The sequence below is a fragment of the Staurois parvus genome, unplaced genomic scaffold (assembly GCF_062004578.1).
Source record: "Staurois parvus isolate SC_StPar_1 unplaced genomic scaffold, SC_StPar_1.0 ptg000168l, whole genome shotgun sequence".
NCBI lineage: Eukaryota > Metazoa > Chordata > Amphibia > Anura > Ranidae > Staurois > Staurois parvus.
Genome location: NW_028317964.1, coordinates 4974449 through 5001337, shown reverse-complemented (window position 1 = coordinate 5001337; position 26889 = coordinate 4974449). Strand labels below are relative to the sequence as shown.

Sequence of the window (26889 nt, the reverse complement as noted above, 5' to 3'; positions counted from 1 at the left end):
AGGGTCCTTCAAAAAGCGTTAAAACATATAAAAAAAAATCAATTTCTTCTAATGATGCCTAGTATTTTCTTTTTTTTTTTTTTATTTGCACTTCGCCTTTCTTTGTAAGCTGAAAACCTTTATATAATGGTGCTGAAAAAAAAACTATAATGAGTGGAATGCAAAATTTAAAAAAATGTATGTTATCCCTTGTTGGCAGGATATACTTTATCCTAATTATAGAAGTGATATTCGGTGTGTACCCTTGATTTAAACTGTATATACTTTTTTGTTCATTTTGGATAGAGCTCGGAAGGCTTAGAACCCATGCTGGATTCTTACTGCTATCTTTTTTTTTGGGGGGGGCTCCATTTTTTACCAGACAGGAAGGGGAACTGCCCGACAGCCCGACACAGACAGAAATCCAAATATACAATAAGCATATGGCGCAAACCTAAAGTGAAAAACTACGTGGAAAATAACCGATAGATGATAAAAGGTTATAAGTCCGTATAAAGTCCAAAAATAACTAAAATAGAAACGGATACTGCTGCGCTTATGGAATATACTGTGTATTCTAATATGTTGCAACAGTCCTAATTGTAAACTGAATAGATACAAAAAATACAAACTCTATCATATAGACTGTGCATATAGAATGGGACACACAAAAACATATTTTTAAATATAACCATAATTAAAAATAATAATTTTAAAAACTTTTGTGCAGTCCCAACATGTGCAAATAAAGTGCAAATGTGCTTATTCCTTGGTATTGGATTCCGCAATTACAGTGACAAGTGCTTCATAGTGTTCAGATTGGTGCTCCACATGGATGTACACTCACCATCGTGCCATGACCACCTATCTCTAGGTAGGTCACTAGTGCTTTGTTTCTGACTGACCCAAAATGCCACGTATTGATGGTACCAATGCTGTTACATATATTCCACGATGTTGCCAATGGTATCCAGTATATATTTACCAGGTCAGATATCAGGTATTAACCAGTGATCCTTATTGGGAATGGGTACAGCACTTGCACTCCTCCTCTCCTCTACAGATAATATGCAGGTGGTCAGCATAAAAATAAAATGAAAAACGGACATCCCATAGTGTAATATTGTTTAGTTTAATGCTGGGAATAAAAAAAGTGACGTTGGCAGAAATTACATCATCAAACTTCGACGCGTTTCGACCATTAGATCGTCACCACTTCCTGATGACGATCTATTGGTCGAAATGCGTCAATATTTTCCTCCAACTTCACTTCCGCCCTTTGGAACGCACACTGGAACGTGGCAGCCATCTTTTTCTTCCAATACTATCACATAGAGCTGAACACACTCTGTGCTGAGGAAAAGGCATTATTTTGTGAGTTTATATATACTATTTTATTCCCAGCATAAACTAAACAATATTACACTATGGGATGTCTGTTTTTCATTTTATTTCACTTGTCACTGTAATTGCGGAATCCAATACCAAGGAATCAGCACGTTTGCACTATATTTGCACATGTTGGGACTGCTCAAAAGTTTTTTAATTATTATTATTAATTATGGTCATTATATTTAAAAATATGTTTTTTGTGTGTCACATTCTGTATGCGCAGTCTATATGATCATAAATACTAAAAGTCCATAGGAAAACACCTAAAGGCAGCTCCACCAGAAGACTGTAATGTATCTCTGCAGAAATAAAAAGAAATACAAGGGGGTGCCTCCGCGTTTCTGAGCACCAATCAACTCCTTTGTCAAACCTTTGTCAGGTTTGACAAAGGAGCTGACTGGTGCTCCGAAATGCGTTACCTAGGCTACAGACCAACGATCTTGATACTACTTCCAGTCTTTGCATCCCATGGTGGTTTTGCGGACATCACTTCCGGATCCGTGGTCTTCTTCATCTCCGGGAGCTGGTGCCCTCTGTGAACGCAGATGTCCATCTTGGTTTCCGGCTCCGTCTGGCCCTGGTTGCCAACGCCAGCACACCATCAGCAGAATGGCTATGGTCCTCAGCAATTTTAAGGCTTTTAATCTCTTCACACATGTGAGTGTTCTATCTATGGATTATTAAATTATTTCCTAATACCGCACTTAGAGGCACCCCCTTGTGTTTCTTTTATTTCAACAGAAATCCAAATGCTTTCTTTAGTAGAGTAGGGGACTGCTAGAACCCCTGTCAGATTTTTCTTTCTTTGTCTCTGTTGCAGATTATTCATTGCTTCCTGTCAAGTGAAACCATTGTCAGCAGGACAGGAAGTGAGGGTTTTGGATAGAGTGATAAATAGCAAAAAATGTATTATACAAAGTCCAGTTAATAAGAACACTTTGGAATCAAATCACTATCTGCATTGAAATCACTATCTGTTTTGAAACTTGCGCAGCTTAATAAATTGTGAGAAGTGATCAGCGTGGGAATTGTTATAATAATAATTAGGTAAATTGTGCAATTTCACCCATTGGTAAATACACCCCACAATTTTGTTTGAATAAGTAGCTTAACATGTAGTTTTAACATGATGACAATTGGGCTTGCATGCCAATTGTGTCATTACTGCAGTCATGTGAGATGCATGACATATCTTCTATCCAGTTGTAAAAATGTTTTTAAGTAGCGTTCATGCAGTGTGTTCCCTTGGTGCAATTACCTCTTACATAAAAGGGAATTAATGGCACTTCATGCTAAAGATCAATACGTGTCAAGTGGCTTAGAGTAAAGAAAACTAGTTTCCTTCTCCACTCCCTGATAAATAATGGACAGTTGATGGTGAAGTTCACATTCTACTTTAACCTCAGTTCTCAGGTTATTCTTTTGCATTCATGAGAATCAGAGATGGGGGACGTGTGAGAGAACTGGGCCAATGATCAGTTGTAGTCTGGAAATAGAAGCCAACTATCTGTCTTCTGAGGAGAGGAGCAACCCTGGAGAAGTCAGGCCTTTACCTGGCAAGGGGAGTGCCTTTGAGAAAGTATGTTGGTGGCCTACAAGAATCAGAATAGGGACAAGTAAGATGAAATTATATAACCTGAAACACAAAGTTAGAATTAACAGAGACTGTTCCCTGGTGAAGAGGCAAAGATTAAGTATTCTGTCTACCTGAGGAAGAATTGCAGAGTCAGATATTGTTGGGTACATTGAATTAAAGCTGAACTCCAAGAATTCCGTCACTTTTTAAAATATGCTGGCATACTATGAATTAGGTCTAACAAGGTGCATTCCACCCCATGGACTTAAAGAATAAATTCACCTTTTGCATAAAAATAATAAATGCACATTTTTTTTGCAGGTAAAAAAAAGTGTATTTATTATTTTTGTACGCAGGAGCCTGTAAAACAGATCTGCAGGACACCTGCATGGCACCAGCGATCAGCAGATCGCTGGTGCCATGCAGGTGTCCTGCAGACCTGTCAGTATATCTGCTTGCCCATATGGGATATACTGACAGAATCAATGAACTACAAGCCGATAGCCGCTAAGGCCCCACATGGCTGTGCTGTTTCCAAATCTGACAGCTAGTATGAGGGAACTTCTCCCTGTACTTCTGTTGGTGGGGGGCAGCAGCTGCAGCATTGGGAACATGTTGCAGCTTCCCCCCTAAAAATGGGTAGAACATGTAACATGTTCCCAAAGGTGAACTTAGCCTTTAATTCTTTAATTTCCATCTGACAATTTTACGGAGCTCTGGGAGTAAAATGACTGCTACACTCCTAGAGCTCTGACAGGAGAGACACTGCCTTCTTACACACAGCACCTCTGTCCGCCCTTCCCCTCTGCTGCCCATTCACAAAATCCTTTGTATTTTGTGAATGAGCTCACAAAATACAAAGTGCTCTGTTATTGAGGGACAAGTACAGAGGCTGCATGCAATGTGGAAGCTGAGAACAGGGGATTCTGCATCGGAACGCAGGAAGTATAGTGTTTTGCTCTTGGTGCTGCTTGAAAATGTAAATTAAAGAGATAAGTCCACGAGATGTTAGATAGATATAGGAATGTGCTAATATATTAAATAATAAAAAATTCTAACACAACAAAAAAAGTGTCCATATAATTCTATGTGAAAGGACAAACACCATACAAATGCTGGAAAATCATGTGGAAACCATAACACCGTGATAAATCCACCACCAAGTAAATTGGATAAACTCACCAGAGCTATATGGTGATCAAATTATAAATCAGCATAAGCGCTATTGCTCTGGGAGCGATGAATGTAGGGAATATCCAGACTCTAGAAGCAATACTCTGCAGCTGTAGACAATATCAAGACTCTAGGAGCAATACTCTGCAGCCAATCACTCAGCATGGACGGAACCTTTCATATAACCCTCGTTTCTACATACATATTGGAACCACACTCAGGAATAAAGAGAGGACATGATGGTGCAGCACGTTTAAGACCAATCACATTTATTAAAACATGGTAACACTCACAAACAAGGTGTCCAGGCCGACACCAGCATAATCAGCATAGAAAAGGAAATGGATGAGCCCCTTTCTATGCTGATTATGCTGGTGTCCTCTCTTTATTCCTGAGTGTGGTTCCAATATGTATGGAGAAATGAGGGTTATATGAAAGGTTACGTCCATGCTGAGTGACTGGCTGCAGAGTATTGCTCTTAGAGTCTGGATATTGTCTACAGCTTCAGAGTATTGCTTCTAGAGTCTAGATATTCCCTACATTCATCGCTCCCAGAGCAATAGCGCTTATGCTGATTTATAATTTGATCAGCATATAGCTCTGGTGAGTTTATCCAATTTATTTGGTGGTGGATTTATCACGGTGTTATGGTTTCCACATGATTTTCCAGCATTTGTATGGTGTTTGGACTTTCACATAGAATTATATGGACACTTTTTTTGTTGTTTTATTTTTTTTATTATTTAATATATTAACGCATTCCTATATCTATCTAATAACTATACCAATTTTGGGTTCAGGTTTGCTGCTTATTTCGATTTATTTTTAGATTTGTTTATTTAATATTTCTTTTTTCTTTTTGGTTTGGCGCTTTTCTGATTTATCCTACAAGTCCATGAGATGGCATGCTCCTTACTTGACTTGACTCATAGTATACTAGCACATTTTACAAAATGGATAAATTCAAAGAATTCAGCTTTAATATACCCACACATCCTCATTATTATTATTAATATACAGGATTTATATAGCGCCAACGGTTTCCTCAACGCTTTACATTATAGTGGGAGACAATACAGTAACAATACAGTTCGATACAAGAGGGATTTGAGGGCCCTGCTCCTTGGATCCTATAAACAGGTGTTGTACTATAAAAGTCACCTTGAAGTACCCATGTGCTTTCCTTTTTAGAAAAAAATGGTACTGCATTCATATACATAATTAGTCCAAAGGATACCTAAACCCCTGCAGAGGAATACTATAAAAGTATTATTACAACTATAAGAACACAATTTTGTCACTAGGGTGGAGAATCCTGAGCATGACGCTGGCCAGGAGCTCAGTGTGAGAGCTCCTGGATAGGTGTGCGCTACCTGTGCCCCGCAAGATAGGAGTGCCCAGGAGGCTCTTACTTACCCAGGGTTCGGGGCCGCTGAAGCTTGGGGACCTTGTTGGAGAGCAGGTCCCCTGTGTATAGGACCGTCGGAGACGGGCAGAGGTGGGGAGGTGGAGGACAGAGAGAGAGAGGATGTGGCTACCTTGAGGGGAGGCGGACCCTGCCAGAGGCTGGAGTGTCAGACGCCGGGTTGTCACGTGGCCACTGTGGAGGAGCATTGAGAAGCAGAGACACTGGCTGGCTCTGTACGGAGGAGAGCCTGGCCCCACCGACCGACCTTTATGTTACAAGCCTGCTCCGACAGTCCAGGATCCCCAGGACCCGAGAAATTGCATAGAGCATAACCCCCCCTAAAAAACAGCTTGCCATTGCTGCATGGGAGATTGGCTGTGTGGCAGTGTGAGAGGTCCATGTGACGAAAGGAAGCCTATCCGTAGCCAAGGTAACCTTAACGGGTTTCCAAACTTTTATAAAGATCTGCACTGTTTGAAGTAAAAGGGGGGGGTCACTCAGGGGGGCCAGAAGGAGCAGGCATAGAGACATAAGAAAGTTGAAGACATCATAGATCCCTGGGGAAAAGAAAATTTAAGAGACACTATTTTTTTGAGAGATATATCCCCAATTTGCCCAACAGACGTAAATCCCTAGCTGGGAAAAGAAAGGAAGTAAATTAATAACATGAAAAGTAAAACGGCAAGGAAGGGTGGGGGGGCAAAGATTTCCCAAACAAGCTCAATTAAAAAGTATATACCCCCACAAGAAAAAAACTTGGAGGGACAGACCCCAGAGAGACATCAAGGAGTATGCGTCAGGCGAGAGCTGGAAACCACCAATCGTTCCAGGATCGTTCCAGATTATCTATGGGAATGTCCAACATTAGCCAAAATACTGAAGGGGAAGATATGGAAAATGAGTCGGTCATGAAAAACTTTGAAGAGCAAGGGAGGACCCCACAGATGCTTACTAAAGCTGATATAGCAGATATGTTTACGAAACTGGAGCACTCTATAAAGCAGGAGATGGCGACAATACATAAAGATCTGGGGCAAGTTTTGTTGCAAGTAGTAGAAACTGAAGGGAAATTGGATAAGCAAGCCAAAGCAATAATGAAATTAGAAAAACAGATGGAAGATGTGAGAAAGGAGCAAAGGAGTCTGCTATATAAACTAGAAGACCAGGAAAACAGAGACAGAAGGTGTAATTTGAGGATACAGGGCTTACCTGAGACCATGGAAGGAGAAGATCTGAGGGAGACTTTGGTGAAAATATTTAACATAATAACGGATAGAGTATGAACAGAGCACCTGAAGTTTGATAGAGTGCACAAAATAGAAAGAGCTCAAGAAAGAGGAAATGAAAAAAGCAAGAGATGTCATTGTACAATTCCATCATTATAAAGACAAAGTGGAGTTACGGAAGAAGATAAAGGGAAAACCAGTAATAAAATTCAGAGCAGTAAATATACAGATTTTTGCCGAGATATCATCAGAAACACTGGCTAGAAGGAGAATGTTGAAACCATTACTGGAACAAATGAAAAAACAAAATGTGCGATACAGTTAGGGGTTTCCTGCATGCCTAACTGGCTGGAAAGACGATTGCTCTGCAAGATTTAAATTTCTATAAGATCTGAAAGACTTTTGTGAGAGACTTGAATTACAGCATGTGGACATTTCAGGATGGGAGAAGGGCGTGGAAGAGGATAGGGGAATAGAAAGCGATAGCTGGCATATAGTCCCCAGTTAATTTGGGGGTTTTTTTTCTCTCTTTCATTCCTCCCCTTCCTCAATAATGCCTCCTAAATAAAGGGTAAATAAAGGGAAAATTTAAGAAGAAAGGCGGGAAACAGGGAGCTGAAGATACATCCAGACATGCTGCCTAGGGTCTGGGAACACGGTCTGGATGGGCGCTTGTGGTCAGAGCTCCACCCCAGCTCAGAATTGACAGTGGGATGAGAACCACAAGTTATTCAAAGACGAGATACGAGCAACGGGGGGGATTGAGGGGATATGGGGAGGGGGGAGAGAGAACTATGTTAGAGATTGCTCAGAGCTCCCTCAAAAGGCTGATGGAACCCTGGGTTTAAAGAATGTAAATGGAGAGAAAGGGGAAAGGGAGAAGAGGAGAACAGGAGAGGGAAAGAGAAGAAAAAAAAATAATATATACACAGGAGAGATGGAGGAGGTCAATCTTATGATTTATAATGTTAAGGGATTGAATATACCAGGGAAAAGGCATAAGATCCTTAGAGAATTACAACAACAATCTATTGGAATAGCATTTCTACAAGAGACACATTTATTACACCAAACAAACGTAAAACTATATTCTAGATATTACCCAACCTGGTATTATGCGGATTCACCTACTAAGTGGGCTAAAGGAGTGGGAATTGGTATAGCTAAGAATTTAAGATTTAAGATGGAGGACCCTGAAGGGCGGTTCTTGCTCTTGAAGGGGAGATTACAGGAAACTGAGTGTACATTGGCAAATATTTATTGTCTTAACAGAAATCCAGTGGCCTAGCTTAAAAACATACTGGGAAGACGCCTGGATTTCAAAATAGGCAAACTGACTGACAGGGGATTTTAATTTTTGTATGGATCCTCAGATTGATATAATGTTGCATGTGGAGAAGTAGAAATCAGGTCGGTTTGGGAAGCCCATAAGGCATATATCAGGGGAATTTTGATAGCGATTGGGGAAAAAGGTACGGTAAAAGAAAATTAGTATTCTATTAAGGGAATTATATGAACTTAAATAGTCACATAAAAAAAGAATAGTAACAGCCACTCAGCAGCAAATAAAAAAAAGAGAGTAATTGGGTAAATTAATAGAGGAAGAAACAAGGAGAACTTTTTAACAAGATGGCAGGAGAGAGATATCAGTGAGGGAATAAACCAGATAAATATCTGAGAGCATATTGAAAGAAGAAATCTAGGAATTATATTGAGAAAATTAAGGATGATAATGGAGAACTAGTGTATTTGACCACTAATATTGCTAAGGTATTTAAAAAATGTTATAGTAAACTATATGACATAAACCAGAAACAGTTAAAAGGGGGGAAGAGGAGAGAATTAGACAGAGACAGATGTACTTAAGGGAGGCAAATCTACTGAGATTAAGAAGAAAGGTTAAAACATTTAGAAAACGGATAACACAGGTGGTAATCCAAGGGGCATTGTAGGGGACAGTTCCTGGGAAGAGTCCGGGGCCTGATGGGTATACAGTGAGATATTATAAAAAAATTTAAGAAACAATTAGTTCCTAAATTGAGTGTATATATGAATGCATTAGGAGATGGGATGAAAATGAGAGAGGAATCATTGCAAGCATATATTACGCTAATACAAAAAGAGGGAACAGATGGGACCCAGTGTGCTAGTTACCAGCCTATCTCACTGTTAAATACGCATACTAAATTATTTGCAAAGGTCCTGGCAACAAGGTTTAAAGATCTAATGCCAGAGTGGATTCATCTGGATCAAGTGGGATTTGTCCCCGGGAGGGAGGGAGGGAATAGATAATGGGTTAAGATCATTACTCCTCATACAGAAAAGCAAGAGAGAAAAAAGCCCTGTACTGATCCTGTCAATCTATGCAGAGAAAGCTTTTGATAGGGTAGATTGGGGCTTTAAGTTAGACACATTGGAGATTTTGGGAATTGGTCCCAAGATGAGAGAGTGGATAGGAAAGCTCTATAGCCAGCCCTCAGCTGCAATAAAGGTCAATGGTTCGTTATCATAGTTTTTCAGGATGTATAATGGGACAAGACAGGGGTGTCCACTTTCACCTCTGTTGTTTGTTCTATCCTTAGAACCCCTCCTGGCAAACAGTAAGAAACAGTGTAGATATAAAAGTGGTCCGGATAGGGGAGATAGAACACAAACTGGCTGCGTATGCAGATGATGTGCTGTTTTATGTGGCTAACCTTAGGTTGACATTACCTAATGTAATGAAAATAATGAAATATTATGGAGAGCTGTCAAATTTAAAAATTAACCCAGTAAAATCAGAGATTTTAAATGTTCGTGTCCAATGTTAGTGGGACACAATTGGATAAGATAGTATGGATTCCACATCAATAACGTATGTTAGAAGAAGGTACAAGCACTTACACACAGAATGCAATTAGGGTTTGGGATATGATTCACAAACAAATGGGATGGGAGTTTAATTCTGTGTTGATGCTGTTGGTAGATATAGATTTCTTCCCTCCAGGGAGGGAATATATTTCAGATAAATGAATAAGAAATGGGAATGCACAGTTAAAGGATATAATGGATGGGGGGGGGGGGGATTTGCTCCTTTCAGGAGTTAAAAAAAAAAGGAGTTTTTTACGTTAAATGAGTGGAGATATCTTCAGTTAACAAATTTTGTGCTAACGCTCCCTAAGCCCTTAAGACCAATGAGCAGAACAACAATTTAATATAAATAAAACATGGAAACATGGTACCCCCTCAGATTTACAAAATTCTTACCGAAATAAGACGTTACCCCTCTTTTGTACTTGGAGACGTGGGAAAGGGAACTTGGAATACCGTTTGATGAGCAACAGAAAAGGAAAATGTTTAGATTAGCACATGGAGCAGTAGATATGAGGGTGGTGGAAATGAACTACAAATGTTTGGCTAGGTGATATATTACACCAAGTGAGGCACATAAGCAGCAAATAGATAAATCACATTTATGTTGGAGAGGATGTGGGATGAAGGGCACAATGCCACATATATGGTGGGAGTGTCCCTAAATTCAGGAGTATTGGGGAGCCTGCAAGAGCCAGGCACATGCTTATTCCATAAAACGGAGACTACAGTAGAAAAATATAAGAATTCCATGATATTTCATTTGATAAATGTGGCAAAGGGATTGATACCTAAATTTTAGCAGGAACAGGAAGAACCAAAATAAAAGATTGGATATGTACAGTTGACTATGTGTACAAGATGGAGGAACTCTACCACTTGGAAGAAGATAGAATGGAGAGATTCAGAGAAAGGTGCGAGAAATGGGATAAATTTAAAGAGCAATTCAAAGAATAAACAAAATAGCTGAAATAGGAAAAATGCAGAATAGACGAGAAAGGAAGGAGAAGGGTGCCTTGAGAGGGAAGGAGAAAGACGAGGAGCGGGGACATAAAGGAGACAAAGAGAAAAATTTGGGGAGTAGATTAGGGAAGAGGGGGAGGGAATGGGAGGGTGGTGTTTTTTCTTAGAATGAAGATATATAAGGAATTTGTTTATTTGTGAATATTTTTGATACTTTATTGGTAAAGTGATATATTGATAATTAATAAAATATATATTAAAAAAAAAACAACATTTCAAACACTGAAAGGTTTTAAAAAAAGCTGCCAGATTGTACATAACATCCTTGTTTTGGGGGCTCAAGTTAATCTTGTAAGCAGTCCAAAGGATGCCACTACTATTCATTTCCCATCTATTAGGAGCACACTATGAATTTGAATTGATTAGCCGTCTGTTTGGCATTTGCAGTGGCAACATTTTTCGACCATTTGGAAATATATATGCCGTGAAGTGTATTTTACACAGACCAGCAAAATAAGAAAAACTTTGGAATCAAAGAACTATTAGTATTGAAACTGTTATTTTACACAGCTTAGTAAATTATATGGAGTGATCGAAGTGGAAATTGCTATGATAATTAGGTAAATTGGGCAGTTTCACCCTATCGTTTTGCTTGGATTAGTCGCTTAGCATATTTAAGGTATTTTTAACATAAGTGGCAGTTGTTCATACATGCCATTTGTGTCATTAATAGCCACATGAGACATATGATGTAACTTCTCTCCAAATGGGAATATGTTTTTAGGTAGCATGCATGCAAGCATATAGTGCAATTACCTCTTACAGAAAAGTGATGGTAAAATTAGCCTTATCCAGGAATTGTAGGGAATTAAAGTCTTACTAAACCCACAACAATAAAATCAGTCTGTATATACAGTAAATCATGCTTTATATATATCACTATGGAACCTAAGGGGTCAATCCTCCACATTGTGTAAAAAGGCTGTGTGATCCTGTCTTCTCTGAACCTTCCCTTGTTCTCCTGTCCTCAATCCATCTGCTGATAGAACAGAGCCTTGGTGGCAAGCTTCACATGCTCAGTTTGGTGTGTATTGCTAGAGAGTTTGTTTTTGTTCTTGGGACAGTGCATGTGATTAGTACAGGGCCAATCATCGCTGTCCAGACAGAGGGTCAGGAGTCATGCAGCCTCATAGGACAGTCAGGGAAGAATGAAACTCCTACAAGCTTTAACCAGTGTTCTGCTTAACACTGATAGAAGTCACAAGACTACTCTAACTGCTGATGAGTTAAGGTATTTAGCAGTTTATATTTACTAAAATAATTGCATTTCCATGTTGTGTGTAATGTGAGGGACAAGATATAGTGAATGCAGGGTCCTGGGTTTAGTAATACTTTAATGTCAGCTCTAGTACCCTTGGCTAAAGATAATCATGTCTTCTCCTGTTAAGAAAAAGAAAAAAAAGTACACAACACATTTTTTTCATGCACTTAGCAATTACATTTTAGTACAGACCATCCACCTCGTTCCTGCAGTACATTCTGTGAGCTTTTGCTATCATTCAGATTGCAGTTTCTCCAAGTAGCTCTCTTAATCCACTATGACTTCATTTCCCCTTCAAGAAACAAAGCTATTGGCTTCTGTGGTGAATATAAACCAAGACTGCTTAATACCTGCTAAGTAGTATTCACCACAGTCACGTCCGCGCCAGCTTGATCCACTTCCAATTACTTGTTGGCGTTCTGCGTGCTATTTATTTGTAACAGCTTTTATGTGAGACATAATGTACACACATCAGTGTAAATCAAAAATGGAAGGATCTGTGTTTCAAAACAGAATATCAGGTAATTAAAATCGAGACCAAAACAGTCCTTAGACTGGGCAATTGAGGTGCATTTTATTTCTTCTCATGGAGAATGCTTTCATGTGTATAGCCAGGGTTCGTGCTAAAACTGTGGAGAGAAAGTAACATCTAACTGCTCTTATTTCCATATTTCCCTTCAGCAGTCAGGCTTTTTTCCATAGACAGTGCAAGCAGCAAACTGCATTAACCGATAGCAACCAGGTAGTACATCCTTTACGGAAGTCAACATGTAAGGTAGATTCTGAATAATACTAGCTACTGCATATGCTAATTGCACATTTATTTTTCAATACTGTAATAAAGCTATGAATACCTTCTGTTCTGAAGTTTGATATCATTGGTTAAAGTGTTAGCTAAAATGTTAATATATTTTGTTTTTTAGTTTTGGGTAGGGTAGGGTTGTCTCTGTGCCATCTGAGTAGTCCTGGGTACAATTGTCACCAGGACAAAAACTGATATCCCTAGAGCAAGAGTTTAGAGTAATTATTCCAATGGGGACACTTTTTCAGGTGACCACTGTCAAAGAGGGAGTTCCCGATTTCTCGCTTTCTGATACATTTCCAGAACATGAAGTGAAGGTAAATCTCCCCCTAAAAAAGATAAAGACAAAAGAAAAATTACCTGGCAGGGGTTTTTACGTGTTCAATTCTGTATATAGACCTAAACCAAGTTGTCTCCATACATACACTTTAAAACAAATATTCACTGCTGCCCTTCATAAGAAGTAGGACATGTTTAAAGCAGGACCCAGACTGTCTATCTTCAAGATTTTTGTCAGTTCCTGTCCTAATGATGTGAGATCTCTTCATGGTAAGGAGTGCCACCTGACCAGCGTATACAAGAATGGCAACCGCCACAATATTTAACTCGCTTTTGAAGTCAGTTGTACATAGAAGGCCATTGCACACTACAAAAAAACATGATTTCCCAGCACACTTACCAACTAGCCTGCAAACAACCCAACATGGCACTGTCTAACAATTTACATTAAAAACAGAGGTTTTGGTTGCACACATTTGCATATATTTGTGGAAGTCACACTGCATCACCAAGGCTCTTCTGTAAAGTGCGGTCCTAACCTTTATATTTGAGAGCATATATAACAATGGATAAATTAAAGGCAGCCTGACCAGTATTTTACTAACCTAGGTGCCAAAAATGTGATTTGTTGCCAGTGTTAATAATACAAAAAGCTCATAAAGCCAGTATCCCCCCCCCCCCCCAAGAAAATAGCAACCTTACCAGTGATAGATGAGAAGTACCTGAAAAAAGGTCTAACTCTCCTCCACTATTTAAAACTGAGAATAAAATACCTAGAATTCTACTTTAAAACCAGGATTTTTTCTGTTACTGGTTTTATGACTGGCCAGCTCCAGTAGAGGCATTGGGGTTGATTTATTAAACTAGAGAGTGCAAAATCTGGTGCAGCTCTGCATAGAAACCAATCAGCTTTCAGGTTTTATTGGCAAAGCTTAGCTGAACACGCTGAAGTTAGAAGCTGATTGGCCACCATGCACAGCTGCACCAGATTTTGCACTCTCCAGTTTTAGTAAATCAACCCCATAGTGTCCACCCAGACCTTCTCCATTGGATGTCTGCGTATTCTCCACTTGTTGTAATTAATATTCTGTGTATCTATGGCTCAGGTCTTCCATCTAACCTCGGCTATCATTAGCTGGACATCAGTAAGACTCCGGTAGCATGAATATATCCATCATTGCTCAAAAGTAGCCTGAATGAGAAAAAGTTGGAGCTACACCTCAAAATGAAGGAAGAATATGTGGGGATGGCAAGTTACAGTGTGTGTGGTGAAGAAGGAGATGGCATTGTGGTCATTTTTGCCTCTTCAACACCCAGTTGCCATTGCCACAGCTACTTCCCTTGTTTCTGCACCAGTGCTTCTTTAGGATATCAGGGTTCATTGTTGCTAAATGTTTTATGATCTCAAGCTGTGGTAAATGCTCCTTATACTCACTGGGTACACTAAGCCTGCTTTTAATTTATTTCACTAAAGCCACGTATTACCTTGCACCATACAAACATTTGCAATCCTTTTATGATTGGAATGCATGAATGGAAAGATTCACTACTGAGAGAGGTTCAACAGTAGTGAGATGTGGTAAATGTTCTTCCACTTTCTTAGGCTATTTCCTTATTTATATAATTGGAACATACGTTGTGTAATGCAGTACTTTACGGTCTTGCCTCTGAGATCGACTACAGTGTCCTAGTTCCAAAAACCCTAGGGCCGGGTTTGGGAGGAGCCCATTAACCTGCTAAGTATGGTTTTGGATTGTGGGAAGAAATCAGAGCAGATCAAAAGAAACCTACAATAAACACAGATAAAACAAATTCTATTATGAAAATATGTCTTGTGGGATTCAAACCCAGGGACCAGTTTTGTTGGCAAGAGTGCTAATCACTTAACCACTATGCATGGGCCAAATGCCAGTGTAAAATAGCTGCTGATTTTTAATGCACCTTACCATAGGTAAGGGGGTCTTTTCTGTTTCTGCATGTCCTATACAGTACTACTCCACTTGCCAGGCTTCTTTATCAACAGCACATTAACATTTGGTTGTTTTCAAATGGACTCCATGGGGTTAAGTTACTAAAATTGGAGAGTGAAAAATCTAGTGCAGCTCTGCATAGAAACCGGCTTTCAGGGGTTTTTTTTGTCAAAGCTTAATTAAACAAACTGAAGTTAGAAGCTGATTGGCTACCATGCACAGCTGCACCAGATTCTGAGTGCTCCAGTTTTAGTAAATTAACCCCCATGGGTCCTTTATATGGACTTTAAGGCTCTAGCATGAGCCTCTATATCTAAATACGAGAATACTTATTTATTTATTTGAAGAACAGTGTTCTTCCTTGTACATCTATTGGTGATTAGACATGTGCAACCGATTTTGTAGTTTTTCCTGAAGTTCGCAATATATTCAATATATTATTGAATCGGACGGTTTCAATATTTTTGGGTAGTAGTCCAATCCACCAAGAGTAATGGCATGAGCTGATTGGACAATATCAACTGGCGTCATATGTATCTGAATTAGTGAATAGAATGAAATTCTAATCCATTCATGTTCCAAATCCATATTATCGAACAAATTTGAAAATTGAATTCATTTCCCCATGGGCCCGAACTAGTATCACATTGTAACGGAACCGGACCCCGACTGCACTAGGGTATTTCTGTTAGACTCCCGCTTCCCTGTCCGAACACAGATCCACGGACACCACTCAAAGTAAAATCAGGAAATAGACTGCTTCATTTTAACACAGACACAAGATATACACAGGGCGGGGCAATACATTTAGTAACAAGAGACACACAGGAAACACCCCCGACCAAGCCAATACACAAACACATACATCCCATAATAGTTTGCTCCCAAGCAAGACACACAATAGAACAATGGGATGCACCACATGGCAGTAAACAATGAACAACCCCCAAACCCCACCTATACATGTCTACACAATATCAGGACATTCCACCCTGTACCCCTAACAGGCACAGGGTGACTTACACATAAGAGGGACATGGGGAGCTGAGACAGGGGTCTCCCCACCCCTCCAAAGGGGGCTGTGTTCCATGGGCCCCCCACCCAAAGTGACTCCCGTCACACACATGCATTAGTTTATTTTGTTACAACTTTTTTCGGATTCATTGCCATTTGTTTCTGTGTACATTCGGAGATTCGGATACATCTGAAAAATGAATCAAACAAAACAAATTGCACATGTCTATTGGTTATTGTTGGCTGCATCTCTCCTGTTTTGACACTGACCACCTTATCCTTTCACTTGCAACACAGTAACATTTATTACCCTTAGTATTTTGGGGTCTTCGTAATGGTCAGAGATCTCAGATCCCTTATGTATATATTGCATAATGTTGCCCCACCTCATTCATAAAATCAACGTGACCATTACTGTTCATCAAACCTACATTGGATGGTGGGAACTAGGATTCAGGGGATTCTCATGTTCGATTATGGTTGGTCATCAATGTATGCCTATATTATTATGAAACAATATCTGACTCCCAATGTTCAACTCAATATATGTAGCTGCTTTACTTTTTTACCCCCCTTTTCCTTTTTGTGTCCTACTTTTTATTGCAATTTCAATAAAAACAGACTGAGTAAAAAAAAAAAAAAAGCACACACACATTTGGTAGTTTTAAGCTATGCACCCTTTAAGGATTTTCCACTTCATGCATATAAACATTGCTCATAAATGCCTGGTTCCCTTCAAATATATGTATGTGTTTTGTTTTGTTTTTTAACTAGGTGAGATGCCACAGTTGGTGAAAGGAATGAAGCTTTTAAATCAAGCAGATCCCTGTGTTGAAGTTCTGATCCAGGAGACAGGAGAACATGTACTTATTACAGCAGGAGAGGTTCACTTGCAGCGCTGTCTGGATGACTTAAGAGAAAGGTTGGGAAAACAATATATGTATTTTTCTGTAAACATATTATAGTTGTCTTTGACCAGGCACTGATTTATGCCATTTAGTTAGCTAGAGTTTCTCATCCAAAAATCTTTCAGGATCTTTTGGCCCTTAAGTACATTTATTAATGGCTATAAAATGATGCGCTGCTGGCGAGTGCTGCCTCCTCTCTGCCCTTGCATCCATCGTGAGCTCTTTTTGGCAGGCTACCTCTCATTACTTGTCACTGAATGGGATTGTTTCATTTATAGCTACATGCTCCGTGGACGATGGATTTTCCAATTAAAAAGCGATGTAGCTGTAATAAAATCCTGTATTTATCTATATGTGTATCTAATACTGCATTATCGATACAGATGGTTGTTCTTGAAGACTTCCTTTCTGTTCTTTAATGATATTTTTCTCGCTTGATGCTGAAATTTTTAGGACTTGGCTTGTTATTCAAGCTGAATTTCTTTGGCGACTTAAAATGATGTAAAATCCATAAAATTTTCTTTAAATTGATCTTTAATTCTATTGAGCCCATAAATTCAGCAACACTGAGTCTCGCATATGCTGTTTTTATTTCTACTCAGATATCGTTAAAAAAAATATCTACTTTGAATAATTGATGCTGAGCTGAAGATTAGGTTATTATTACTTTCAGATTGCAGTTGTGTGTTACAAATATTATTTTATCTATTTATTACATTACAAGCTTGGGTATAATAAGTGAAACCTTGGCTGCAATGATACCTGATTTGGGGCCTCACATTTTAGTACTCTATGAAGGCCTCTTGATATAAAGACCATGCCCACACATTGCTTCTGATTTGTTTAACCACTTGCCCTCCGCCCTAAAGCAGAAGTATGGCAGGGCTGCACAAAATCACACATATATACATGATTTGCATTTCCAGGCAGGGGGCGCAAGATCATTGTGGTGCTATGTGTTATACACTGTATACATTTGCCATATATCTGAACTGGTAGTGCATATATTAGCACATAAGCTATAAATTAGACTGACTTCATTCTATTAATGTGCCAAAGCAAGACAAGGACAGATGTATATTACTGTATTGTAGTTGGATCACAGTTAGAAAAGCTGTTGAGTCTGAGTATTTATTGTCCCTTGTGACAGAACAGCCGGCATCCAGCTCCCTGTTCCAAGTACCAGATCACCATATGTCTCCCTAAAACTTGTTATAATGGGCATGGAATGACTTAGGATGGATGGAAGTCATCAGTTAGGCATTATACAAATAGCTTGTATATTTTTTAGCCTAATGCAGACTTAATCAAACCACAGCTTCCAGCTGTTGAGGAACTACAGGTTCCATCTTGCCTGGTCTTTGAAACTTTTTTTTTTCTTATAGTTCTTCCATGGTAATATACTAAATAGTATACTAATATTTATCTGCTAGATCAGGCTGTGGATAATCCTTGCCCTTTAATATATTGCCAAATTGTATCTCCCATGAGCTTAGCAAGCCATTAGATGTGTGTGTGAGGAGATTATAAGTACTGAAGATATTTAAGAGTGCATAACATTTCTTTACACATTATTTTATAATCTGATCTGTGAACACAGTGTTGGATTCTGGTAGACCTCTTTTGGCCTATAATAGTTAACAGTATAGCACACTAGGCAATACTTGCCTTCATAGCAAATGTAAACACAGATAAGACTGATATACACCGATCAACCAAAACAATATGATCAATAACCATAACATTATGACCACCCAACTTTTGCCACCAAAACAGCCCTGACCAATGGAGGCATGGACTCCAAAGTAACATCTACATGAAATGCATGACCTAAAGTTTCCCAGCAAAACATTGCCTAAAGCACCACACTGCCTTCACCGGAACATGACACACATGCACCCGGCTATCTATATGATATAAAAGAAAAGGGGATTCATCAGACCAAGCCACCTTCTTCCATTGCTCTGTAGTCCAGTTCTGACTCTCACATGCCCATTGTAGGCTTTTTGGCAATGGACATGGGTCAGCATTGGCACCCTGACCAGTCTGTGGTTACACAGCCCCATACATAACAAACTACAATGCGCAATGTGTTCTGACACCTTTCTATCGGAACCAGCATTACATTTTTCTGCAATCTGAGCTACAGTAGCTCTTCTGTTGGATCGGCCTACACAGACCAACCTTCCTCCCCAAGTGCATCAGTGTATCAGTGAGCCTTGACTGCCCATAACCCTGTTGCCCCTTCACCGGTTTTGCCTCCTTGGATCACTTTTGTTTGGTTCTGACCTCTGCAGACTGGGAACAACCCACAAGAGCTGTAGTTTGATGTTCTAACCCAGTTGTCTAGCCCAGGGCTTGACAAGTTTGTTTTGAATCTAGGAGCCAGCTAATAAAGTTAGGAGCCAGTTTTTGTGTGTAGAGTGGGTTGTCAGTGCCCGGGACACATGATGCAATTTACCACACAACAATCACTGCAAAACCGCACCATGTTTTAGGCACCATTGAAAATAATGGAACCTGAACCTGCATTTTGCGATTACAGCAACATTGCTGTGATCCCAAGATGCCCAGGTGTGAATGGAGCCATCCTGGTTCACACATATTCGATTCTGGATTTGTTTTGAAACTCACAGATTCTCATGACAGGCTAGATATTTTGTGTTCCTATTGAGGTGGTTCACACAGATGCGAACCACACACATTGTGCTTTGAGTGCAATATGAAAAGGATCCTGTGCGAGTTTGTAATGGTGCATTCCAGACTCGCAAGTGATAGAGTAGATTGGCATGCAGAGATAAATGTTCACATATGATTGCTATTGACAGGGGTTTTTGCATGGGAGGTGTTTTCGCATCAAAGTCTATAGGAGGTAGTTTCTCATCAAAGTCTATGGGCGGCATTTTCACATTGAAGTGTATGGGAGACGTTTTCCCATTGAAGTCTATGGGAGGCATTTTTCCATTGAAGTCTGTGGTTCCTGGGATTTGTCGAGCCCTGGTCTAGCCATTACAATTTGGACCTTGTCAAAGTTACTCAAATCCCTACACTTGCCCATTTTTTTCTGCTTTCAACACATCGACTTCAAGGAAAACATGTTCACTTGCTGCCTAATATATCCCATGTTATTCACTTTACCTGTCAGTGGTCAATGTTATGGCTGATCGGTGTGTGTGTGTGCGTGTGTACACTGTGTGAACAATTATTAGACAAGTGAGTTTTTCTGACCAAATCATCAACAGAGTCGCAAGAATTGTGTTGAGAAAAAAAAGACACATTTTTAAAATGTTTGACTTTTCAGAGTCAGTTAAATCTCTTTTTTGGCTCATTTTGCCTGAGGAAAAGAAACTGCCTAATAATTATGCACAGGGTAGATATCCTTAGGCCACACCCTCCCTCATTACACAAATACACATCACCTGGTGATTGACATTGGATTTATTGTGGGGGACATTCTTTTAGTTTTTTCTTTTAATAAAGGACTTGTCAAAGACCGTGTCCTGGCTTTTTTCACACAACCCTTTTTGTTTTTTGTGAATGAGTAGTGGTACAACGTACCCCATACTCATTCACATAGGGGGAGGGCCAGGATCTGGGGGCCCCCTTATTAAAGGGGGCTTCCAGATTCCGATAAGCCCCCTGCCTGCAGACCCCCACAACCAATGGCCAGGGTTGTGGGGAAGAGGCCCTCGTCCCCATGAACATGGGGACAAGGTGCTTTGGGGGGGAGCCCCCCCTGCCCCAAAGTACCCCCCCATGTTGAGGGCATGTGGCCTGGTATGGTTCAGGAGGGGGGGTGCTCATTCCTTCCCCCCTTTCCTGACCTGCCGGGCTGCATGCTCGGATAAGGGTCTGGTATGGATTTTGGGGGAGACCGCCATTCCATTTTTTTTTAATTTTAGCGTGGGAGTTCCCCTCAAAATCCATACCAGAGCCATTTTTTTTATTTATTGTGCTGGTTTTTAAATGTAATTACTGCTTTTTTTTTTTTCCTTCACTTTCTTCAGAAATTCAGCTGTCACTTCCCCCCAGCTAAAAGAGAGAAAGTTTTCTTTTAGTTTATTTCCCCACGTTAAAAGAAACAATGTTTTCTTTTAGTTTCTTAAAAGAAACAAAGTTTCCTGTAACTCCAGAGAAAGTGACCGCTAATCTTGTGAACTATAGTGAAGAAAACAAAAAGTCGTCAATTGCATTTAAAAATCGGCACCGACATACACTTTCTATTGTGAAAAAAATTAGTAACAAATTTGTAAACCAAGGCATTATTTTCAATGGATTTTCATTCGTAAACCGAAAATTACGTTAACTGAGGCATTCGTAAACCGAGGTACCACTGTGTGTGTGTGTGTGTGTATATATATATATATATATATATATATATATCTACAGTGAAGGAAATAAGTATTTGATCCCCTGCTGATTTTGAATGTTTGCCCACTCACAAAGAAATGATCAGTCTAAAAATCGAATGGTAGGGATGATTCCTCACTGTTCTCATGATCATTGACACTCCACGAGGTGAGATCTTGCATGGTGCACCAGACCTAGGGAGACTGACAGTTGTTTTGTGTTTCTTCCATTTGCGTATGATTGCACCAACTGTTGTCACCCTCTCACCAAGCTGCTTGGCGATAGTTTGGTAGCCCAGTCCAGCCTTGTGTAGGTCTACAATCTTGTCCCTGACATCCTTGGACAGCTCTTTGGTCTTTGCCGTGGTGGAGAGTTTGGAATCTGATTGTTTGATTGCTCCTGTGGACAGGTGTCTTTTATACAGGTAACAAAATGAGATTAGCAGCACTCCCTTTAAGAGACTGCTTCTAATAGCTTGTTACCTGTATGAAAGACACCTGGTAGCCAGAAATCCTGCTGAATGATAGGGGATCAAATACTTATTTCCCTTATGAATATGCAAATCAGTGCATAATTTGTTAGACATGCATTTCTTTAGAATTTTTTGTTGCTATTCTGTCTCTCAGTGTTACAATACACCTACCATTCGATTTTTAGACTGATCATTTCTTTGTGAGTGGGCAAACATTCAAAATCAGCAGGGGATCAAATACTTATTTCCTTCACTGTACACACACACATAGTATATATCCTCTATGTACATATTTGTGAATGCTTTCACATAAAATAACTATATTTTTGTCTGCTGGTCCTTCAACAGCTGTCATATGATGGGCTGACTCTACTTATATGACACCGTCCCAAACATCTTAATATAACAGCAACACAAAGGTTACATCCTGACATCTGTACTTATTAAAATACTTACAAAATGTCTGTGTTGCTGTGATACTGAATAATATATGCATGCCTGGGGAAATTTTGTATGTTTTTTTCCATATGTATTTGCTTATTGCAGTCAAACAGAAATGAGAATGTGCAGGCACTTTAATAACATGGCTTCCCCCAGCGTTTAGGTAATTGTAGGCCTCAGGATCCGAGGGCGAGGGATGATGTATACATATATGCAGCCATACCCTGATGATGTAATGGCTTTGTAGCAGGCACATTTCAGGATTAATAATAAGGCACTTGTATGTACTGGAGACATTTTGCTGCACCATGCTAGGAAGGAAATTTGTTCTTTACCACCTTCCCCACAGGTGTCCGTTCTCTTCTACTGACTGACTTCTATACTTAGACATTGTGTTGCGTCCTGTTAATGTTTTTCCTGCATGGGTTTTTTGTTTCCCTTTTTATTTTCCCGCACATGGAAAGCACATTAACAGTTCACTTGGTAACTAACAGCCAAATCGTGCTTCCCTTTTCAGGGATGCGTCTTTTTGCCAGATGAATACGTTTGCTTGCTTAGATGCTGCTGTTCCTATCAAAGAGCTCACACAACATAAGCCAGTGCAGGTCTCCTGCTTTCAGGGAGCTTCATGCTCTGCCAGCTGCAGGTTCTTCAATCCTGGAAAACTTTTCCTATTTTTTTTTTTGCTTTTTTTTGTTACAATCACATAAATGAATACCTATTTTTGATTGTTGTGAGTGGGTTGATGGATTTTTCTTTGCACATCTGGGGTTGCCATTCCATGATGTGAAACACTGAGCTCATTAACTTGTAAGGAGCGCCAACGGCTATGCAATGTCCATGTTGCTCACCAGCCGCTCTAAGGTGTCCTTTTATGAAACCGAGATCAGCGACGATCCTGAGGATCGTCGCTGATCTCTGATCATTAGTGGTTTAGGAAACAGAGATGATCAGCGGAGAACATGTTCTCCTCTGATCATCTCAGCACACAGATGGCCAATGTATGAAGGAGCGATGTCTGCCCTTCACTGGTGATCTGTGTTCTCTCTCTAGATTCTCCAGCCCAGAGGTGGAGAATCGGGGGAACCGCAAACGAAGCAACGATAATGTACACTGCAAGATTATAGTAACCAGCTTTGAAAGTGTTTGTAGATCGCTCCTCCCTTCATTCGAAGAACTGATCTACACCGCTTCATAAAAAGGCATTTCCAGGAGAACTGTGTTCTCCGAGAATGCCGGAGAACTGAGCAGCGGTCATTTACCGCTGCATGATAAAAGGACACCTAAGACAGACTCAAAAAAGAGAGCAATGTTGCACACTATGGAGTTGATTTACTAAAACTGAAGAGTGCAAAATCTGGTGCAGCTCTGCACAGAAACCAATCAGGTTCCAGGTTTTATTGTCAAAGCTTTATTGAACAAGTCAAAGTTAGAAGCTGATTGGCTGCCAGGCACAGCTGCACCAGATTTTGCACTCTCCAGTTTTAGTAAATCAACTCCATAGTGTGCAACATTGCTCTCTTTTTTGAGTCTATCCTAGAGCATATCTATAGTCAAAATTGAAAAACATATATTTGTTTGAACATTGCATTTCAATTATTTCTAGCATACTCCTTTTATTCTAAATGATCTTGAAGTTTGCAAACTTTGTGAAGATCCCACTTATTTACTTCCTAGAATTCTGTGATGCATATTCACTATATCCTGTGAGTAGGCACTGCTGTGTCACACATTTCACAGAGCCTGCCTTCTGAACTATAGAGTTGCTAAGAGGAGGAGTTTCAGGAGGCGGAATCAGTACAGCAATCACAGTTTGCATGCAGCAAGGTACCATGGGATATGTAGTCCTTAGAAATTTAAAGGAAACAGCAGAAGAGAAGCTACATGTATGCAGGGAATCCAGGAAGTTGTGGAAAGAGACGGCCAGCAGACAGGCAGCACTCACAACATGAAAGGGGATTTTCCAAGTAAGCTTATATTGGATTATCAATAATAAATATTGTATTGTTATTACAATGTTGTTATAAAAGTGTGTACAGTTGTACTTAAAATTTTGCATACCCTTGGAGAGTTGATAATATACAGGATATACCATTTTTAAAGAAAACATGAGTGAGCAAGCAAAGCACATTTCTTTTATTTCTTATGGAATTTATATTCAACTGTAGGACATAACAGCATAGCACAATCCTAAAACAAAATATTGCATCAAGAAAAGAAATGAAATGATCCCTGTTCAAAAGTCTTGCTACCCTTAGTTAATAATGTGTATTGCCCCCTTTAGCATCAATGACAGCATGCAGTCATTTGTAATAGTTGTCTATAAGGCCCCAAATTCTTGCAGATGGTAGAGCTGCCCATTCGTCTTGGCAAAATGCCTCCTGGTCATGCAAAGTCTTTGGTTGTCTTGCATGAACCACACATTTAGGATCTCCCCAGAGTGGCTCGATGATATTAAGGTCAGGACACTCCAGAACCTTCACCTTTTTCTACTGTAACCACTGGAAGGTCAATTTAGCCTAGTGCTTAAGGTCATGTTCATCCTGGAAAATCCATGAACGTCCCAGGCACAGCCTTCGTGCAGAAGAATGCCAATTGTCTGCCAGTATTTTCTGATAGCATGCTGCATTCATCAGCCATCAATATTTACAAGATTCCCCATGCCTCTAGAGCTCACACACCACCAAAACATCAGTAAGTCACCACCATGCTTTACAGTGGGGATGGTATTCTGGTCACTATAGACCTTGTTGACCCCTCTTGAAACATAGTGCTTATGGTTGTGACCATAAACCTCTATTTTGGTCTCGTCGCTCCAGTGTGTCAGAAGCTGTGAGGCATGTCAAGGTGTTTTCAGCCATATTTTTTTGTGGCATTGGCGCAGTAAAGGATTCTTTCTGGCAACTTGACCATGCAGCTCATTTTTCTATTGTGCTCCTTGAAACAACCACAACATCTTTTTTCCAGAGCAGCCCGTATTTCTCCCGAGGATACCTGTGGGGTTTTTCTCTGTATCCTGAACAATTCTTCTGGCAGTTGTGGCTGTAATCTTTCTTGTTCTACCTGACCTTGGCTTGGTATCAAGAGATCCCTGAATGTTTCTCTTCTTAATAAGTGATTGAACAGTACTGACTGGCATATTCAATTATTTGGATACCTTTTTATATCCTTTTCCATCTTTATAAAGTTCCTATACCTTGGTACGCAGGACTTTTGACAGTTCTTTTATGCTCCCCATGGCTCAGTATCTAGCCTGCTCAGTGCATCTACACAGCTAACAAAGTCATTTTAGAGAATGGATGGAAACTTTTGATTGGGGTTATTTGGGTGATTTCTGTTATCATTGTGATTTAAAAAGGAACCAAACAACTACTGTATGTGATAATAAAAGGCTTCATATGATCACTATCCTTAAATAAAAGACAGTGTTTTGGCATGATCAATCATACTTTCAATATCAATGCCAAAATTTTACTATTTTTGCCAGGGTATGAAAACTTTTGAGAACAGCTGTACTGTGACCATAGAACTCCTAAAAAAGCAGGCAGTAAGTGCAGATTTTGAACCCTAAGCTCTGTTTGGGTGTTTGTACACCATCACTGCTAGTTTTGGCATCACCCATCCCTCAGTACACCTCTGGATATATTGAGATGTTTTACTTCCATGGAAAATCTTTTTCATTAAATGAAGCATTTTCCTGTGATAACTGATAAAGTTTTATTGCTATGTCTATTTAGTACATTTTTTATCATTTGCAGTGCCTACTTGTTGCCAGAAGTTTGTGTGTTTTGCATCTATAGGTATAGGTATCTAGAACTTTTTTATGGATAGAGAAGGGAATGTTCTTTCTAAAGCAGTCTATACACATATTGAAATTGTATATCTTTCTGTGCAACAGAAGCCGGTAGTTAGACGAGTTTCTGTCGAACGGTTCTGCTAGAAAACCAGGATTTGATCATCCACTGCAGCACTGATCAGTGTATTCTGATGGGGGAGTCCCATCTGTCAGAATACAATATTGCAGCGGGGGGCTTCCCACATCGCTTGTATGAACACAGGAATCTGTCAGATTTGCTTCAACCTGCTGGTTGAAAAAAAAAAGACTCTCCGTGTATTCATTGTCTGTAATTTTCTTGATGGTCATTGTCATTGGGACAGAAATTATGGGAAATTTTGTTTTTGTCCCCAGAACAAAAGTTGAGTGAAGATCTTTCAATATGGACAGCTGTTCCCGTGTCAGCTGTCTAATAGGGGGTCATTCCTCACTTTTAAGAGATTTTTTCTTACTCTATCTTTTTTCTCCAGGACAGAAAGTGGAGGAAAGTTTTTACAATGGGACTCAGAAAGAAAAAAAGTCAAACCCATTCTGTATCGAAACCTAGAAATTAATATTTTGGCTATGGATTCACTTTAAAGTGTATGCCAGGGCAAAATAAAAATGCAGTCCCTCTCTGCAAAACATTCCAATATCCCTAATTTTTTTATTGTTTGAAAAACACTGAAAGTGCTAAGAAAAAACAAAACCTTTTGATCTCCCAATAATACAGTGCATTTGCCGCTCTAAATTCCCAGGTAGCACTATCAGCCCTGTCTGCTGGACTACAGAACTTATCCTTTCCCCCACCCATCTCTGTCCCTCTTCCAGTGCCTACTTTTATTTCTTTCCCAGCAAAACGTTGCTGCTGCCTTAATTCCGAAGAGCTTGCCATTACTCTGGGTGTAGGGAGAGGGCTCATGGGAGGTGCAGTTTTGGGGGTGTGCTAAT

At 39.7% G+C, this 26889-nt stretch overlaps 1 protein-coding gene across 1 annotated transcript in view; it reads left to right on the top strand.

Moving 5' to 3' along the window:
* Window positions 1-26889, top strand: part of EFL1 (elongation factor like GTPase 1) — a 601029-nt gene that overhangs the window by 475972 nt on the left and 98168 nt on the right. The window contains exon 17 of the mRNA XM_089676417.1: window positions 16728-16875. Within this exon, the coding sequence (XP_089532543.1) occupies window positions 16728-16875 (148 nt within the window). The remainder of the gene's footprint in view (window positions 1-16727; window positions 16876-26889) is intronic.